This window comes from Coloeus monedula (assembly GCF_965178545.1).
Source record: "Coloeus monedula genome assembly, chromosome: 2".
Lineage (NCBI taxonomy): Eukaryota > Metazoa > Chordata > Aves > Passeriformes > Corvidae > Coloeus > Coloeus monedula.
Genome location: NC_138782.1, coordinates 86,810,256 through 86,830,685, shown reverse-complemented (window position 1 = coordinate 86,830,685; position 20,430 = coordinate 86,810,256). Strand labels below are relative to the sequence as shown.

At 40.9% G+C, this 20,430-nt stretch overlaps 1 protein-coding gene and 1 long non-coding RNA gene across 3 annotated transcripts in view; one reads left to right on the top strand and one right to left on the bottom strand.

Moving 5' to 3' along the window:
• The window catches only part of PHIP (PHIP subunit of CUL4-Ring ligase complex), a 107,819-nt gene extending 101,388 nt beyond the window's left edge, over positions 1-6,431 (bottom strand). For both annotated transcript variants that reach the window (XM_082277174.1, XM_082277173.1), the window contains exons 1-4: positions 5,798-6,431; positions 5,630-5,688; positions 5,416-5,445; positions 5,198-5,257 (exon numbers count right to left, since the gene is read on the bottom strand). In XM_082277174.1, coding sequence (XP_082133300.1) covers positions 5,198-5,257; positions 5,416-5,445; positions 5,630-5,688; positions 5,798-5,843 — 195 coding nt within the window. In that variant the 5' untranslated portion in view covers positions 5,844-6,431. The remainder of the gene's footprint in view (positions 1-5,197; positions 5,258-5,415; positions 5,446-5,629; positions 5,689-5,797) is intronic.
• Positions 6,432-6,510: 79 nt separating this feature from the next.
• LOC309570401 lies at positions 6,511-13,291 on the top strand. The gene is made up of 3 exons (XR_014226251.1): positions 6,511-6,732; positions 7,095-7,177; positions 13,139-13,291. It is a non-coding gene; the product is annotated as an uncharacterized lncRNA (long non-coding RNA).
• Positions 13,292-20,430: the final 7,139 nt, after the last annotated feature.

The window sequence follows — 20,430 nt, the reverse complement described above, 5'->3', positions numbered from 1 at the left end:
CTTTCTCATTCTGCTTGAGCTAAAACTATATGGTTATTTAAACACTATTTCCAATCAGAATGCCTATTATTTTACTGTGAGGTTACTCTTTCTCTAATTAAATGCATCTCTACGAAACCAGCCATCCCAAGAACACATTATTTTTTCAACTATTTAATGCTTCTAATAGGTGTGAGGCCAGAGCAGATAAACTCAAGACTTAGTATAGTCTGCTGCAAGCTTAACACATGAGAAGGTGTGAGCAGAAGCAGTATTTTGTGCCTTACGGACTAAGATGTTCAGCTATGCCTGCTACTGTTAAATTACCTGTAGCTGTTTGCCTCTCTTAAATTCACTCATAATGTGTTGAGGGTCTTGTTGGGTTTGGGGTTTTTTTAAACAAAAGTTACACTTTAGAAACTTGATATTCCTCTTCATCCCATCTCTCACTCGTGTTTCTTAGCCCCAGTTTGAAAGAACTAGCACAAAACAGTTGACATGGCCAGTTCTCTTGATTATCTGTGGAACAAACAAATGTGTGGTGCTTCCCACAACAAACAAGTGTTTCCCCATATCAATATAATAGTTTGAACAGAGAGGTTTTAACATCACCTCAGTTCTCAACTAGGGGAATAGTCTGTAGAAGAGAAGCACTTGTCTTTTAGAATTCAGAGGAGATCACTTAAGTTGATATATGTCCAACAGAAGCACTGTTAATGAGACCAAAAATCTGGCTAGGGATAACAATTGGAATACTTAGGTTTTCTTAGCTACAGTGCCAAGTCTTTCAGAACACCTTCCAAAATATTGTATAGACTGTCCCCAAAATACTGTTAATAAAAACTAGGTGATAATACAGCTCTCTGATTCAACTCAAGTTTTAATTTTGCTCCCTATTTCTTTGAATATCTTTACAGAACAAGATATCCTTTAGAAAAAAAACACTTATTATCTGGTTACTTATTAAGAAACAGAATTTCTAAATAGTAACCACAAGTCTACCTAAAAGACTTAACTACTACATGAACAAAGAAACACAGTATCCATATACTTAATGTCCCAGTCCCACAGATACTCTTTGTAACTTCATGCAGGTTTTTACAAAAAAAAAAAAAAAAAAACCAGTGGAATGACCTGAAAAAAGTGTTTTGTAATTTTCACTTGAAATTACAGTTAATGATTGTGGGCTGGAGAAGAGAAAGGCACAAACAAAAAATCATCAACAGTTCGTGAGACCAAGACATACTGCCTATTAACCATACTGGGCCATCCTGCTGGCGTGAAGTCCCAGCCTTCTCCCTCCTCAACCACCACCACCATGAATAAAATTCTAATTCAACCGAGAAAATTACAATTACATGAATATCCTGGATAAGAAAGTTTACATAATAGTTCTGGATCATCTACACTATGATGCTTGTACCACAGAAGACCTTAAAAAAAAAAAAACAAACCCACAACACTCCTTATGGTAGCTCTAAAATGTTGAAGTAAATCTCAACAGTTGGTTTCACTCAGCTGAAGTCTACTTTGCTCCCAAAAGAAGCAACTACAACACATTCTCCAACCCCCCCACACCCACTCCTATCATCTTCCTCGTGGTGGTGGTAAGACCCATGGTGTTGCAAACAAAAAGAGCTGAGCCATCTTAAAATTACTGTTCATTTTTCAGACAGTTCAGCTGCCTCATCCAACTAACTACACATTTGGATGAGCACTCGTGCCTACACAAAGGATGCAACAGAAATGCACAGCTTTCATCCACAGCATACAATTAGAGCAGCTACACCCATAGGGAAACTGCAACATGAAAAAAACAATTACCCTGGAATCAAATGATGCACCAAAGCTTGCTCGTGTAACAAAGGCCCTAACAAAGGTGTTTTAAAGCCTAAAAATGCAACACAACACTTAAACATCTTATCCACAATCTATAAGCAATTGACACGCCTGCTTTGCTCTGCCAAAATGAGCTGTTAACTCTTAAAATTCCTCAGTTTCTGTCCCCCATAGTGAGAAATCCTCAATGCTTCAAAAAGAGAGAAAAATAGCTGTCTTACAATTGGCAAGTTTTCACAACAAAAGCAAGAGAACACAAAACATCCTGAGATCTGTTACTGAAGAGTCCCATCATTCTTGGTAGACCTATACTGAAAGTAGCCTACCAGGGAATCAATTCTCAGAGGGTCTTAGGTTATAGCACAAATAGAAATCTTTATAGTGGCAATATTAGAATGAGATTAGCACTGTGAAATAAGAGCCTACACTATCAAAGCCATATTCAAGTGATTTATGCCACACATGGTGACTGTAGAAAAATATAATATAGAAATACTGAAATTCAAAAAAAAACACTTCGGAATGTAATATGAGTATAATAGCATTTCTGAACTCATGTATTTTCCTGTAGCATTACAAGTATGCACAGCATGGTATTAGCTTATTTAAGAAAATGAAACATTTACTTTCACTGGCCAAACAGAAAAATGAAAGTAACTTACAAGACAAAAATTGCATCATATTTAACATTATTTGTACAAATTAAGTAACAGAAATAAAACATCTAGGACTATGAATCCTAGTCTAATAACAAAAAGTTAACTCTAACAAAAATTCTTAAATAAATGTTTTCCAAACAAGGACAAAATCAGAAACCTCATCATCTCTCGAAAATATATACATATATATATTAAAGGAAGGATTTATTGAAAATACAGGTATAATAAAAGGCATGATTTTGCACACAGCAAAAGAGAAGCTTGGGATTAAATTCCATGCCAGTTACACAGAGCCCTTATTCCCTCCTAGAGTAGAAGTCAGATGTCTAACACTACATTTACTGGTAATTTTCTTAGCCTTTTCTCCCTTCAGACCTTTCTACAAGGTTTAGTGAAAGCTCAAGGCATTTATGTCTGAGAAGCTGTACCAAAACATGGCAAAACATGCCATCTTGAGAAAGAGTCAGCATCTTAAAGCTGGAAAAATATTAAATTTAAAAAAAAAAAAAAGAAAGAAACAACGTTAGCTCATCATTCTCTCTCTCGAAAGCTAAGGATCCTTCGGTTTGAGATAAATAAGTTTTTTGATAATGAAACAGGATACAATGAAAAACTCTTCTTTTGTACAAAATGTAACTGTCACGCTGCAAATACACTTCCGTGCCAGCTTTCACATGCCTAAAATGTCAAGTAAGACAAAGTTAACACAGCTTTGACAAGTGAGGCAAGAACAAATAGAGGATAGAGAGAAGCATCAAGAACAAAGTAACCAATTTCACACACAGAGCCCCCAACATCTAGGTAAGGACAAGGTGGGAGAGAGCTTAGAAATGTTTATTAGGAACTCTAAAGAAACTTTGTTATGAACAGACAACTAGGAAGAGAAAGGACCTAGTCAGCATCACCTCTTCAAATAAAAGTATCCAGAAGCAAGTCCAAGTTTTGAGGAAGTACATCTTATGCCATTACATACCTACGCTGACTAAATTGGTATTTACCTGCATTCCACAAACAAAGTTTTTTGGAAAAGGTCTGAATGAACTTATTTCTCACCAACTCTTCTTACTTCAACTTTTAAAATGCCTTTTTCCTCACTTTTTCCTTTTTCACATCCTTTTATATTCTGACTATATAGAAGAAACCCAAATCCGTGCTACATTAAAACTGTATCTCCAATTCTTTATAATTTATTGGATAAAAGAGACAGATTATTGATAAGTTTTACCAAGCGACTCTTACTGCTGTTTGAAATGGGTCAAATGGCCTTGCAGCCTTACAAATAAATAAGTAAATAAGAGTAGCATAATATATCATGCACTTTTACATTCCCAGCTGAGTTTCCTCATATTTGATTTCAAGAAAGTTCAAAAGTACTAGTATGTGCTTATATGTTTTCCACAAGTTAACTGCTATCAATTCTTCCACAGTATACGTATGAAAATGCCTGTGCCAATACAAGTCTTGCTACAGAAAAAAGAAACAATGCTGTAAGTAAACCTGTTCTAACTACAACAAAAACCTCTGCTTCATACTGTAACATTCAGTATAGAATAAAAACAATGTATGTGGTGACAGTCTTTATTAGAGGCATTACAGATGGAAACTGTTCTGTCTCCTTTTGTGGAAGTCCAAAAGTTCTCAACATATTTGTGCTCCGGAAGTACTGGAGTTCAGAACTACTATAAGCAACCAGCAAGGGAAATCTCTCTTTGATGAGCATCACAAACAGGGCTCAGTCTTCCTCTTAAATCGTTTTCAGAAATTCAGAGACTAAATCATACAATAATGCACCTGCAATGAAAACAATACTAGCAACAAGTTGCCAACGGACACAATTCAGACACCTTGACTGCTGTTTTCCCACCTGCTGTAGTTCACAACGTGTTAGGGAAAAAAAACCATCCAGGCCCCTGTCTGCTAGACAGAGCTACATCACTGCAAGGAACACTTTGTTTTATCACTGATCTAACCCGGGATGAAAAGCACACACTAGGAAATTTTAAAAAAGAACAAAACAAAAATCCACCTAAGTCAAATTTGTGATGCGACCCTGGCAAGCCCAGTTACAGCCACGCACCAGATACATTGCATGTAAAAAACTCCAGGCCGCATAACGCACCTCACCAGCGGCACACGCCGGGGGGCAGCAGGAGGGGCCCCTCACCCCAGCGCGGTGCGGGCGCGGGGCCGGGAGGGCCGAGCGGGGCCGAGCGGGGCCGAGCGGGGCCCGGGCCGCTGCCATTGTGTGCGCGCGGGCGGCCGGCACACAGCGCCCCCGCACGGCCGCGCGCGCTCCGGCACCCGCCGCCGCTGGCCCCGCCCCGCCCGGCGCCGCGCCGCGCGCGCGGCTGTGGCGCCCGCCCGCACCGCGTCCGTGACGTCGCGGAGCGAGCGCGGCCGGGCCCGGCGCGCGCGTTGTTATTGACCCCGCTCGGGCGGGCGGGCACCGGCCGGACCCCGGCCTGCGCCCGCCCGGGACACTGAGAGGGAGTGCAGGGAAGGACATAGGCTGTTACAAAAATTTAAAAAAAAAAAAAAAAAATTCCAAAGTTTTGTTGCCTTTTTTTTTTTTTTAAGTTGCCTTTTTTTTTTTTTTTTTTTTTTTTTTTTGCGGGAAATTCAATTTTTTTACCGGGCTGCTCAGGGAGAGTGAGGGAGGGGGAAAAACAACTTTGCCCGCCGCAGCGCTCTCTCCTGTTACCAGCGCCTGCTCCTCTTACCAGGTTCTCGTAGCTCCGGGGATGCTCCTTGCCCGTCCAGTCCGTGCGCTTGGGCAGCAGCTAAGGGAGTGAAGAGAGGGCGCCCCGTGAGCGGCTCCCCCCTCCCCCGAGGAGCCCCCCGGCAGCGCCCGGGATGGGGCGGGGGAAGCGGGAGAGCGAGGGAAGGGGGAGGGAGGCCGCAGGCGGGGCAAGTGCCGGGTGCACGGCGCCGCTCTTACCTCTTTTTCCGCCACTTCTCGGATCAGGACCTGCAGCAACAACAAAAGCGGGGCGTGAGAAAAGGTTTCAAAAAGAGAGAAAAAGGGAGAAGGAGGACGAGGCGGCCAGCGCGCCGCCCGATCAGCCGCCCTGCCCGGCCGCCCCCTCCCCGCCAGGCCCGGCGGCGCCATCCATCCATCTCTCCATCCATCCATCCATCCCTCCATCCCCTACCTGAGCCGCTTGCTGGCATGGTCCGTCCTCCAAAAAGCGAGCGATGAGGAAGTAGAGCTCTGCGGAGAGAGGAGAGGCCGTCAGGGCTGGAGCTCGCCCCTTCCCCGCGGGCTTCCCTTTCTTCCCCCTGCCCGCCGCCCCTCTCCGGCTCCCCCGGCCACCACTCACCCGCTCGCAGCTCCGCCGTGTGCCGGCTGCCGCCGTCCCCGGACATGGCGAGGAGAAAACCGGGGAGGGGAGGGGGGGGGAAGGGGGAGAAGGGGGGTTGCCCGGGCCGCGCTCCCGCGGCAGCGTCGGGTCCCAGCGAAATGCGCCCGCCCGATCGCTGTCACTGCTCGTTCACCGGGGAGAGTCTCGGCTCCACCATTCAACCCACGGGCAGCAGCAGCAGCAGCAGCAGGAGGAGGAAACAACAACTCGCAGCCGCCCGCCGCCAACGCCGCCGCCGCCGCCGCCAGCCAGCCAGCGCGAGCGAGCGCGATCCCTCCGCCCGGAGAAAGAGTCCCCTCCTCCTCCGCGCCCCCTCCTCAGCCCCCACGGCCCCGCGCGCCGCCCCTTCCCCCCGCGCCCCCCCCCCCAGTCCCTGGCGCTGCCTGGCGGGGGCGGCCAGCCGGGGAAGGAAGGGGGGAGTCCGTCTCTCCTGCCCCCGGCTGCCGCCCCGCTACCGCGGCGGCCCCCGGCGCTGCCCGACGCTGGAGGGGAGAGAGGGGCGAGCGCTACGCGTTTATTAGCGGGAAGGCGGGCGGGCTGTGGCAGAAGATGTCGGCGGGGTGGGCGGGAAGGCGGCGGGCGGGCGGCTGAAAGGCGCTTTCTCTGCGCGGTGCCGGAGCGCGGAGGGATACGACGCACGGGGAGGAGGAGGGGCTGCGACGGCCGCGGGGCAGCGGCGACTGGCGGCGGCGGCGGCGCTGGAAGTTCCCGAGTTCCAGCGTCGCAAGAATGGGAAGCGAGCGAAGCCAAAATGCCCCTGGGGAGCGCGGCCCCGCTGGGGAGATCCGGTGCTTCCACACCCCCCGCTTACCGCGGCTCCCCCGTAGCCCAGCCCGCTCCCTCGGAGCCAGCCATGGACGCCAGGGCGCTGCCAGGGGCTTTGGCATCTGCGCGTAAGTGTCACAGTGTCACGCGTTGTTGGTTCTTATTCTTGCAACATCGTGCCTTGGTTCCTGCCGTGGGTCCGGAGAGGGGGGAAATCCCAGCAAGTCCCAAACAGCCAGAAAGGCGCCTTTCTCCGTTGTTCGGCGGGGCTACCCAGGCAGCTCTGCCGGGCGTAGCCGGGGTGAAGGGAGCGCAGGGCGCTCGCTTTGAGAACTTCCCTTAAAAAAAAACCCAACCAAACAAAACAAACAAAAAACAAACAAACAAACAAAAAAAAAAACAGCCCCCGACAGCTGATAACGATTTTATTCATTGCTCTTGCCGCCAGCCAGATCAGACATGCGGGACTGACGAATCTTCTGCCTTCCAGGAGCGGTGGGCAAGAGGAGGAGTGTTGCCAACGCGAGGACGAGCGATGGATGGTGATGCCTGCAACCTATGGCTGAACTGGAGGTAATTCACTAGCGGATCGATAACCTACCGAAGGTTCCTGAAAGGCTGCAACATTGTATGGGGCCTGGTTAGCGGTTTAATTATTTCTTTATTTAATGTTTGCTAGCTTGAGGATACCGAATAAAACGTTCTGATTTGTGCTGTAACTGTTTCTTTGCTGCTTACAGTCAAAAAGAAAATAAAAACAAAGCAGATGTCCGCTGATAATTAGCTTTAAAAAAAATCCATATTTGATGAGGGATTTAAAGGAGCATAATTGGTTGTCTCTATGTTTTGCAATGTGTCCGTGCTTTTTCAGGTCGTGTTGGGGCCTTGCAAGAACGAATGTGTTTGTGGACAATAAGAATGAATTTAGCAGGGATCAATGTAAACAGGGGAAACCTGTCATTTTTTAATATTCCATTAGCCTCAGTTATTAACTGATGTTAACTTGTGAAGCAAAGACTAAAGTATATTTGAAATTATATAGAAACTAGACAAAGAACTATTTTTTTTCTGTACTTAAAACCCCCTGAAATTTTCAGCTATCTAACTTTCAACAAAATTAAATTTGAACTACATTTCTGTGCAGCTGAGGGTAAGATGAGTTGAGCATTTTTATACGTGTTTCTGAGGCCTGCAAGCTCACTTTAGGAGCTCGAGCTTTGTGCGTGACACAGTGAGAAAGCTTTGCTGCAATCAGCCTTCTGCTTTATTGAAGAAATATTACCCTGAAAGATTAGAGAAAGGAGGCTAAAATGTAACGTATTTCCATTGTCTTATTATAAAAATTAAATTTATATAGTGGATGTCTACATGCTGTGCATTTTTTACATACAATTATCACATATCCTAAAAATCATTAAAATCCTAATCTAGAATTCGTTATCATTAGGGTAACTGAATTTTGTAGGATTCTTTTTTTAAAAATAAAAAGCAAGACTGTATGTACTAGATTTGATCACATTATCTGTGGCTATGATCATTATATATTTTAAAATGTGCGTGTATCTCCCTTTCCCCAGATTTGTAACAATAACCACTGTTTCAGCTTCATTTTAAATCCACACTTCAAATAATTAAAATGGCAATGAAATCATATTTAATGTCTAATAAAGATTTTAAAAATAAAATGACTTGAATATTTTCTTAGCAATGTAAAATATGTATTGTAATATCTCTCATAGGTGACTCTCACAACAAAGGGCTACATGAATAATGTGATTAACATTTTAATTTCCCTTGATGTTTACATAAAAGAAAGTATCCTTATGTATGACATCACTGAAACTGTAAACCAAGCAATAGAGAAGTTTTAACAGTAAGGAGACTAAAGTAGAGGAAAAACTCTCATGGATATATTGACCCTCCTTGTTCTTTCGGCAACTACTAACTTTTCCTGTTGCAGTTTAAAACAGAGCCCAGAGAATCAAAAAGTTCTTGGTGTTTTGACAATAAAATAAGGATTGTGTCTTTTATTTAATTTTTGTAGATCACCAAGCAAAATGAAATCATAGTCCCAGACTTGAGCTTGAGCACTGCAGTACTACAAGTAAATATTTAATAAACAGCTTTTACAAACATACATTCCACTTTCTTTTTACAGATGAAATCTGATGGGACTTTTTTGTTTATGTGTGGTATAACGTGAAAGTCACACACAAGAGAAAATGCCTAATTATTATTGTTTGATGATACATGTTAGAATGAGTACTGAGAATTCCTACAACACTAACTAATATTCCATTCATTTTTCAGAGATATTTTAAAAGGTTTTTTTACTCTTGTAGTTAAATAGAAGGGGTTTTTTTTATAATGTACACAAGTGGAGAAAAATATAAGCTCTGAATTTTTACTATCTCTATTGTTTTGCTTTCACATAATCCCTTTTTCATGTGATCTTGTCACCTTACATTATTCTAAACTAAAATACATCAGTCCTGCTTTGTCAGTAAGATTCAATGTTTTCAGGAGAAATTACTGTGAAAGGTCTTCATTTAAAAAAATAAAAAGTAATGGAATTATTTTATTTTGTGACTTTCAAATGTTAATATTCACACACAATTGCTAAATTAATTTTACAAAAAAAAAAAAAAAGGAAGAATAAAGTTTCCTAGATTTTCCTGTTGCTGCAGATTTTACACTTCAGCTATACTAAGCTATGGACTGATCTCAAAAGTTGCTGGTTTGGGATGTCTCTTTTTACCTTAACTTGGCCTTTTTTTTTCCCTTCCATCTTCCTCTTCCCCCCTAAGAAGTGCTATAAGCTGTATAAGTATCCAAATACAGATATATTTCTGAATTACTGGTTACTTTTGACAGATACGAATGTAGCATCTTTGGTTTCTTCTTGCTTTTTCTCGTTTCCTTCTGCACTTTTGGGGTTGGTTCCTTAGGGAGTTTGGGGTTGGGGTTTTTTGTTTGGTTGGGGTTTTTTTTGCTGATATATTTTAGCCAGTGCTTTTTTGTGTCAGTATAATTTTATACCTTGTGCCCAGAAAGTACGTTACTTGGATCCTAGTAGTGGCAGTTCTTGACATGAAAAGCCTTTCTGTTTCTTCTGAAATTTGCGCTTCTCCTTTTCTTTAGAGACAAAGAAATGTATTTAGGGTTTGTAAATTGTCAAGCCGAACAATGTAGCTAAATATTTGAAGCATGATATTGGCAGGGGGTGGCTGAGAGCAACACAAAGCAGTGACTAAGCTTTCCTCAGTTTTGGGTGGTTGGTTGGTTACTTGAACAGGGGGGTTTTGGTGGTTTTTTTCTACCTCAAATAAGAATTATCACTACTAGTTGCTTGTTGTTTCTTACTCTTGAAACCAACCATAAACCTGACAAGGGCCAGAAGAGTGTGATGAGTGCTTGTGAGGCCAGCAACTTTATTATTATCACTTATATTAACTTCATGCAGAAAGAACCACACATGCTAAAATACAATGCTACTATGAGCAAATTCCTTCTGTAGTTTCAAACAATGACTTGAAGTTAACTAAGAAGCTTCACATCAAAATTCATTTAAATACTCACCTGTTCATGCTTCACGCCAAGAATACATCCATGTCTTTTCTGCACCCTCCATCAGTAACCTACCTGAACTTTCTACTACGAAGTTCCTGACAAGAGTGCTTAGCTGCACTGTATTCTGCCCTCATCAGATATTAAATAGTGAACTGTATGCTTCTATTTTTTACTTTATTTCCCGTTTCAGTGTGCCCTTTACCACAGAATGGGCATGTCTTCCCACTTCACTATTTTTGAAAATATTTCCTGTTACTCCTGCTTGCTTCTCACCCATGATGAAGAGTAGCATAGAATTAGGCATCTGTATTACCCAAACCACCATCAGCACAGACAAATTAACAGTTTTTAAAAAGCACACAAATAGGTTAGCCTCTGACAAATGTTTTCTATCTGTTCTCCTCCTGTGCAGATGGAAGAATAAAGCAAAATCAAGACACTTATGAAGACAACATTAGTTTTTGTATAAAAACAAATAATTAGCTGCAAATCTACTATCAGGTTTTTGAAAGTAGATCTATATGTCATTTATATTTTGAGCAGTAAATGAGCCTTGTTGGAGTTCATTCAATGAACCTAAAAACTTCTTTGATGTGCTGTTACCCAAATAAATACGAATTGCACCAGCCACGACATTTTTTCAGTTTCACAGTTATGTCTTTGAGTACAAAACCTTCCCTTGCAAAGAGAAACTAAGAATAAGGCCTATGTTATTCCTACTGAATAGAGGAATTCTACTGGTTCATGTTGGGGATTTTGTTTGGGTTTGTTTTGTTTTAAAGCAATTTTATTTGTGCTCCTGTATTTTGTAAAAGACTTTAAATTTCCTTCCTCAGTTTGACAGTACAACTTTCTATGCTGAATACTTTCCCTAGTTATCCAGAGGATATTGAGAAAATTATTAAACTGCTGTACTTAATTGTTTGCTATTGGGCTTTTCTTCACAGAGACTCTTGGATATTTGCCACATCTATTTTCACATCTATTTGATGTCGCCAAAGTTTTCTGAGTGTTCCAAGGATTATGTAGAAGTTTTTTTTTAAGGGGAGCTTTCAAAAAATTAATACACAGGGTATATTTTAGAGGAGAGCTACTCCATAATGAAAATAGGAACTATGTTGCTTTGTATATTGACAATTATTTGCTTAGATTATTACTTCTACAAAAATTTTGAAAATGTTTGCTGTTATTTCACTTTGTAGTAAGGTATTCCAACATGCTAAGGCAATTTTTGTTGAACAGAGGATAAGGTGTATTGTTCATTTGTTTCAATAGCTTCATATTAGTGTTCTGAGTCTAAGAAGACTTACTTGAAGTCTTAAGTGACAAATTTTATTTAAATTGGTAAATAATAAAGTTTATTAACACACAATTTTGTAGTGATTTTCAGCTATTGTTTGTCTTTCTAATTCTCTAAATGAAAATTTAAATTTCTGTTTAACCAAGTTCGAGGGCATTTCCAGTTAGAGGTTTGGATTTGATTTTTTCATTTACTGTAGTAGCCTGTTAGAAATGCAACTTTTTAAAATACAGATGAGAGGTTATTTGCCCGATTTTTCAAAATGGTGCTGGCTATCAGTAGCTTTGGTATAGACTTGGAATTTCCCTGAGTTAATACAATAGACTGTTAAAGATTTACATCTATGTAATAACTTAAGGGACTCTGTCATATTGTTGTCAGATATATGGTCTGATAAACTTGCTAATATGCAATTTAGATAAAAGTAGAGGAGGCCATAAGAAATATCAGTGAAATCTACCCGGAGAAGAGATGAGCAGAACAATGTAGGTAAAATTTCATGATGTTACATTCAAAATAATCTATTGAAGAAATTATATGAGTAATTCATTCTCCTTATGGGCTCCAAACCAATATAAGGGGGGAAAAACACCTTCTATTTGATAGCCAGTAGTAAATCTTTTTAAAAGACCATTTATTTATTACATATTCAACATTGAGAATATGGTAATTTTTTTTTCTAGAACTCTAATATGAAGCCAGTGAAACAAAACAAAACAATAACACATCTTCTGTTGTAATACTGCATTAAGTCTTTCACCTTATCTCAAAAAAATTAGAGTTCAGGAGGAAATTAGGATCAAGGAAAAATACCCTAGGAATAGGATTAAAGACCAAGGAAAAGGAATAAAATACGTGGAGGAAGTAATATTTAATCAGTGCATACAAAATTTCTCAGTTTCACCAAAGATAAAGCAAGGTCCTTTATAAACTCTAGGGCATAGTTCAAGAATTGAAACACTTGAAAGATTTCAAATTAAAAACTATGTTTTTCCTCATAACAAAATATAGCCATTCTGGCTTTACTTTCACCTCAGAATTCTCAATTGGCAAGGATTTTAGCAGTCTTCAGAAGAACTGATACTTCTGTGGATAAGAACAGCCAATGATAGTACAGATACATAATTATAAAGACCATTAGTCTGATCTAACACAGCTTCACTCTGTTGCCAGCCTAAAGACAATCCTCAGTTTTTCCCAAGTGTTTCCTTCTCATGTTGTTTTAGTTTAGACCTACCAAGTATTTTTATTTCTATGCACTTGAAATATCTGCTTTCCCCAAAATAGCAACGATGTAGAGTGAGTAGTACCAATATTTGCACTTACAGTAAAGATTCAGGGCTGTTAGCATTGAGCCATTTGGCTGACAGTGCCTACTTTGTGTAGCATATGTGATTTGTCAGTCATCCATGAAATACACATCACTGAGATTCCAATCTCCATTTATTGTTCAGTCTTCTGCAAAACTACTGGTCTGCTGATCCAGATTTCTCAATATTTTGTATTCTTGTATAGCATCTACTTGGTGCCTTGAAATAATTATTTTATATTTTCAGTTTGCCCAGCTATGGTGAACCACATAGGCATGGGGTACTAATTGAGATACAAATTGTGTAAGATAACTGCTGATTTAAAATAGTTGAAACAAGCTCTTGATTTTACAGGTTTTAGAGTACCAGAGACAAGAAGTGTGATCAGACTGCAAACGATCCCTGCACATACGTGATGCTGGTTACATTTTTTTGTTTGCTTCCTTGTTTTTAACCTAATACTAGTGTAAGATGAAGACTGGCACATGTGACTCCCTTTTCCCAGGTGAGGCCCTACCACAAGATTAAAAGATTGTGATCATTCTAGATGAACTAATGTGTAGTTTCCTCATGCAGAGTGGAGCAGCTTTTTTAAAAGAGATTAAGAACCCTCTCTTGAGGTTATTTTCCCAAGTGGCTAGCTCAGTCTGTTCTGAGGTACAAAATACTGATTTCTCTTCCCTGGAAGAATTTAAACTGAAGTGGGATCCTCCTGCACACCAGAGTAAATTAAAACTGCACAACCCCCTCTTTGGTTAGGACCTAGTTTGGTAAGCATGCTCAGAAAATGATCCATAGGGTGTATAGGCAAGACAAGCAGAAGATTTGTGGATTATGAGCTGCCTGGAACAGGCAGTGTTGGGCAAACTAAGAAGTTTTTTAGACACTCAGAAACTTTAACTGTTGGAGAATTGAGTATCTATATTTTGAATGGTAAAATGATGGATAGATTATTTTATTGTTAGTGTCATACACATTCTCACCTCATCACTGATGGGTGTTCTTGCAATAAGCTCTGGAGCACTAACATAGTGCTAGTTTCTGCACGTGTGAATTTAAAAAAAAAAAATCTAACTTCCAAGATTGAATAAAAAAGGAATTGAACTTGATCTTTCAGCATCAAGTTTGACTACCACTAATTGCCTCTTGGCAGGCCCTTATAAGTAAAGCACCAAATAACACTAAAAGTCAATCAGCCGATGTAAAGAAACATCTCACAAAGACTAGATTGAGCAGTTGAAGAAACACACAAGTATTTATTTTTAACATAGTTATAATAAAGCCAAGTCTGTTTAGTCCATGTATCATTTTTTTTGTATATATGTTTGAAAGTGCTTCCCTCAGACCCTGCATAGCAGTTGCTGGCAGTTTTAACAACATGCCAGTCTTGGTACATCCCAGATTTCAACACATTAAGTGTACCTCTGAATTGTGTTGTTCCCATATACTCCCAACCCTCATTTTTAATTTGAAATTTTTCAGCAGCCAGCATCCTTACATTTGTCTCCTCCCCCAGGAGAGTGGTGTGTATGACTTTCAGTTCATTCACTGATGGATAATTCTAATAGCATAGGACTCTGTGAGAGGACAGGTCAAGGCATATTTGCAGACAACAAAATTTCAAATTCCAGTACACAGAAGGTAAGGCGTTCTTGCTGCTGTATTCCTCAGTTTGGAATTTTACCCATAGTAGTAATCTGAAGAGACTACTGCCCAGTTTCTGGCCAGTTGCTCATGCCAGTGGCCATATCCATATTACTGGGCTCTTTCAACCACCAAAACAGGACAGCTGCATTTGCATTGTCAGCTGGGCCAGGGCTACCCCCTGAGCCATGCAAACGGTTGCTTGTGAGAATGCTGCTTATCCTGGACCTAGTACAGGGACTCTGCTGTCAAAAATTTAACAGTGTAAGCTGTGGGCTTCAAGTCTGCAGCTCTGTGCCCTGGCACCTCTTGGTTTGCTAGCACAGACACAGCCTTTGCGACAAACAAAACTGAAACTGCCATTGTGCTTTAATTCTGAAACTGAGATGTCCTTTTAGTAAGGTATAGTATGTAAAACACAGAATACATTCCACAACAATGTCCTTTGCTAGGAAGTTCTAGAGGCAGAAATAAATCCTAGCTAGTTTGTAACAAACCCCAAGACAGCTCAGTTCATTTTTGCTCAGCCTCCAAATTATTTGAGTCTTTATTCTGTCCACTAAATAATGAGAAAATGCTGAAATTCTTAAAATGATCATAAAAACTTGTCAGGGCCGCACTGAAGATTGTTGAAGAGTTGATGTCAAAAATAAACCTGAAAATACAAAGTCTCAAACTGATGAGGAGTTGAAAGAAAACAATGTAACATTACATGGAGGTAAACTAATTAACATCTGTCAGAGAGATTCACAGTATATCTCAACTATTGCTACAGTGTTCTGACCTGATAACTACCTACAATCTGTGGTGGTCACGTGCTGGCTGCAGTTGCCCCCAACAAATCTATTTCAAGGTTGAGGGATGTCACAAAGGAGAACTTACATCTTAGAATCATAGAATATCCTGATTTGGAGGGGACCCACAAGGATCATCAACTCCTGGCCCTACATAGGTCAGCCTCTAATATTGCATCATGCCCAAGAGCATTGTCCAAACATTTCTTGAACTCTGTCAGGCTTGATGCTGTGATCACGTCCCTGGGGAGCCTGTTGCAGTGCTCAACCACCCTCTGGGTGAAAAACTTTTTCCTATTATCCAACCTAAACCTTCCCTGACACAACTTCAGGCATTCCATTGGTCCTGTCACCGGTCACCACAGAGATCTCCTCTTCCCCTCATGAGGAAGTTGTAACTGCAGTGAGGTCTCCCCTCAGTCTCCTCTTCTCCAGGCTGAACAGACCAAGTGCCCTCAGCTGCTCCTCACACGGCTTCCCCTCAAGGCCCTTCACCATCTTTGTTGCCCTCCTTTGGACACTCTCTAACAGTTTAATGTCTTTCTAACATTGTGGCACCCAAAACTGCCCCCAGCACTCGAGATGAGGCTGCTCCAGTGCAGAGCAGAGAGGGACAATCCCCTGCCTTGCCCGGCTGGTGATGCTGTGCCTGATGCCCCCCAGGACACTCTTGGCCCTCCTGGCTGCCAGGGCACTGCTGACTCATGTTCAACTTGCCATCGACCAGGACCCCCAGGTTCCTTTACGTGGTGCTGCTTTCCAGCATCTCATTCCCTGCTCTGTCTGTACATCCAGGGTTGCCCATCCCAGGTGCAGAATCCAGCACTTATCTTTGTTAAACTTCATACAGTGGGGTGTTTGCCCAGCCCTCTAATTCCTCAAAGACTTTGTCAGACCGTACTGGGAATAGGAAGACTAGTGTATGGAAAGCACTGAAAAGAATTCTTAAGCAGCACTTGGGCATAAAGCTTCTTGCCACTGGCTTGTTATCTGGTGAAAATATGACTATGGGGGGGAAGGTAAAACACCCTGTTTTAAAAAAGGTAATATGTAACTGAGTCCTTAATTCATGGTCCAACAATAATATAATCTGCTAAACATACCAGATGCACTGTTGTTAAGAGATATATGACGCCAAATGCTTTGTCGAATTGCTTCATGAATAAAGGGACAGCCGGTATTTTCCATGCTTGATATAAAACAAAGCTATTGTTATTAGTGATGAACTGAATTGGTCATTGAATTTTGTAATAATGCAGTATTTGTGCTGCTGGCCTCTTTCTGCATATTATCTAATGTGTTGTAGGATCTATCAACCTAAAACACCACCCCATCATGGAAGGATGAATCCAATGCTAATGCTGAAGCATCCATCAGATGAGGAGCATTATTGTTGTTTTCACTTAAAGGAGGCAGCATTTAAAAAATAAGTTAGGACTCCCCTGTGATCATTCAAGTGTGAATGGGACAGTGGCTCGACAGAGCCAAAGACAAATGCTCTAACATCAGTTGCTTAAAACCTGTGTGGCAGTGATCCGTCTTGCAGTTTCATCACTGAGGGTGACATCTACTTGGAAATACAATTTTATTTTTTTCTGGTATTTTTGGGATGCCTTCACAATTATATTCAAATGCTGCTGTAATTGGCACTTGTAACTCAATATTTAAAACCAATTTCATACACTTCCCATAGTCCTAACAGCCTGTGTACTAGCAGAGCACTAGCCATATCTTGTAATTAATTCCTGTTAACATTATCCACATCCACTATCTTGGAATAACTATTGCCAACTTTCTGATTCATCATAGTCATGTAAGACAACCAGCTGCCAGAAATGTCACAACCAAATCTATCCTTATGCAACTATTTGGAAGTGTGCCCTTTCTGCATTGGAATAATCTGCACCAGTCATACTGTTCCCTTTGATGAACTACCACTGCACACACCTTGTGAATCCAAGGGCCCCACCTCCCCTCTGGCTGCTGAGGCCAAGCAACCCTCATCTTGTGCATGGCCACTATAAAGAAGTCACAAAACAGTAGTAGAGGTGCTACGCTCACCTGGCCTTCCCCTGGCTCTCTCTCTTCCATCTCACCTCAAAGTCTAGTATCTATTGTCACTGAGGTAGATAGCAGGCTCCCCAGTAGCCTCCTGATGCTCAGAGGTACCTTATATTTAAACCTTCATTTCCCTAGTTCTCTTGGGGGTAAAGAAGGCAAAGCTTCCTGAAAGATTCCAGAAGGTGATCAACACAACCAGTAGTTATCCTGCAGGTGGAGATTTGGCACCGATACACAAATGATACTTAAGTGCAAAAATGCCTTCAAGGAAGTAGGAAAAAAACCCCCCTACAATTACAAGCTTTACCAGGAACATATCCCAGAGGGAGCAAAACAAAAATACTGTGCCCTCAGTAACTGGGTTTTTGATAAAGGACCCAAGGGAAAAAAAAAATCTAGTGACATTCAAGGCTTGCTTGCACATGCAAAGAATTTTGCTGTTTCTCTCTTGCTCCTGTTCCTAGAAAAATGCTTCTCCTATGTTGTGCAAGATCTCTTCCTCCACACCCACTCACCCAGATTACAGGATCAGACTACTTCCCCCCTCCTGCCATTCCCAGCTCTGCCCCCTGCCCCTTGCCCATCCAGATTGTCTTCCACAAAGCATCACTGCTGTGCAGTCACTGCAGAGTATTCACACATTGCTCCTACACTCAGCCACCAGGGAACTTTCTTCCAACCTCATTCTGGGATGACCCCCAGCTGCTGCAGTAGCAGCACTCCTCCCTCTTGGGAATAACGTGCAGCCACCTATAAGATGTCTATGTACAGAATCACAAAAAATCCCCAATACTGCTATTCCTTTCTTACTCAGTTATTCTAGATGCACCTGACATACATACATCACACACTTCGTTTCCAATAGTTATGAACCCCTTTGTATTAAGAGCTCACATCTTCCAACTTCTTACAGAACATGCCTGACATATACATACATATATATGACATCAGAAACTAGGAGGCTTTTGGTTTCATTTTTAGAAATCAGATTTATTATTATCATTATTATTGTTCTAAAGAAAGCTTAGAATGATCTTCCAGCTTCATCTCACAATGGGGCAAAAGTTCTTGTTCTACAACCTTTATTTTGCAAGAAACTACAGTAACATTTTATAGCCATTTTAGAAAGAGACAAGGCTTTGACAAGATCACTCTTTCCAGTCACTGCATTGTCATCTTAAATTATATTGCTCTCCATTAAATTGTTCATGATTGGAAGATTCATATCAAGCAGCTTAGTACCTGAAATTGTCCAGCATAAATTCAGTTTTTATGGGCTCCAAGTCTGAAATTTATTTCTGAATGAGAAGGGAAACAGTGATAAAACAATTCCTACAAGTTATACTACTGTAACATAAATGCAGAACTAAAATTAAGCACAATGGCCTCACGCAATCAAGATTATTTTTTGAGCATGAATTTAAATTACTAGCTTAATCCTTATCTTAGCAGGTATGCAAATATGATTTTCCATTCATATTATGATTAGAATCAGTAGACAAATTTAAAATCTGGTGTTAGTTGAGTCATTTTTCACCAGAACTCATTTATAGCTACTTTGAAGGTGCTTGGGAGGGTATTTTGCTGTATTAGTCAAACACCTGTTAGTCCGTGTCATCACGAAGGGCACAATGTATCGAAACAGTTTATTTCTTATAACTGTCCATCTGATTTATTATAAATGCAGAACTAGACATTCTAGAAGGTAGTTGCTGGCAATTTAGCAAGCCAATTTGGCTATATCTAGGCAAGTAACAGCTTCAGTTAGCTGTTCAATTTTAAGATAAAGCAAAAAGTATGTACACTAGAGAGAACAGGAGTAGAAAATTCTTGTTTTATGAAAATAAATAATGGAACTGAACATTCTAGTGTCTCTCCGGACCATTACGCATGCAGCAATTTAACTAACAATGAAAGTATTCTTCACATTTTCTTACAAATAAAAGAAAGACAACAAACCTTAAGCCAGGAGGGTGACAGAGTTCTTGCTATCCTGGAGTTGTTTATAGACAGTCTCCTGTATTTTTAGTGCTTTAATTCAGATATAGAAGTTTACTGTCTTATTTAATATAAATGGACATTGTGGGCTAAATTGTTACTTTGAATCTGATACCAGCCAGTGGCCCAGCACGATGCCAGGTACAATGATGCAGGTGAAGGTACAGGTCCAGTAAGGCAGCCAGGTCAAAAGCAATTTATTTAGAAGAGACAGACTCCCATTTCAGATTATTTTGCCCTTTCTCATTTGATGACACCTTACCTTTACAGAATACAGAACAGCCACTTGTTTCTCAGTTCATAATGTCTCTAGGGTTATATAAATTTTGTATAATTTCTGGAGAAATTTAATCAATGTTTTGGCTGTTGAGGCTCAGTATTGTGAAACATACCTTTGGTTGAAAGACTGCTTTGACTTTAAGCCATGTCCTCTCTTGCACATCTAAGTGATCTAATTTTTCCCTTCTAGGACTACATTTAAAAAATCATGCAACTGAGTTTAAAAAAAAAGCCAACAAAACCAACAAAAAAACTTTTCCCAATTCCACTAGAAATTCAGCTTGTATGTTATTTATTCTAATAAGGGATCTTTATTTTCTTACTAGTCCTTTTCTCTTTCCCTATTTTTTTTCTTTTTGCATTTATGAACAGATCAAATAACTCTCAAACTTTAAAGAGTTGAGCAAGATGCACCAAAACAACTTAATTTTCACTGCTGTTTAGCACAAGGGTTAATTTTCCATTAGCATTCCTCTTAGTTGGTTGCATCTTATCTGCAGTTCTCCGTTCAGAAGAAGCTGCCTTTGCCATCTGAACAGACAAAATACCAAGTGTAACCTTGTGCTGACACATGCAATTAGCCCAAGGTCAGTCAGGGATATGGAAATAGTGGAAAGTGACAACCAAGGGGAATCATAGAAAGCTAAGGGAAGGGGAATCTTTAACTACTCATGAGTAATTTTTTTTTTCTTTTGGATCATTCATTATGCCTTGTTTCTGATGCACTTGCCTTCTTTAAACTTAAAAAAACTGTCTATCCTTTTGTTGTGGTTTAGGAATGGTACTCTCCAAGTCAGTGCCCACACTGAGACTCTCCCAAGCCAGATGCCACTTGCTTACTCTCCTCACTTCCCCTCCTCCTTCCCACTG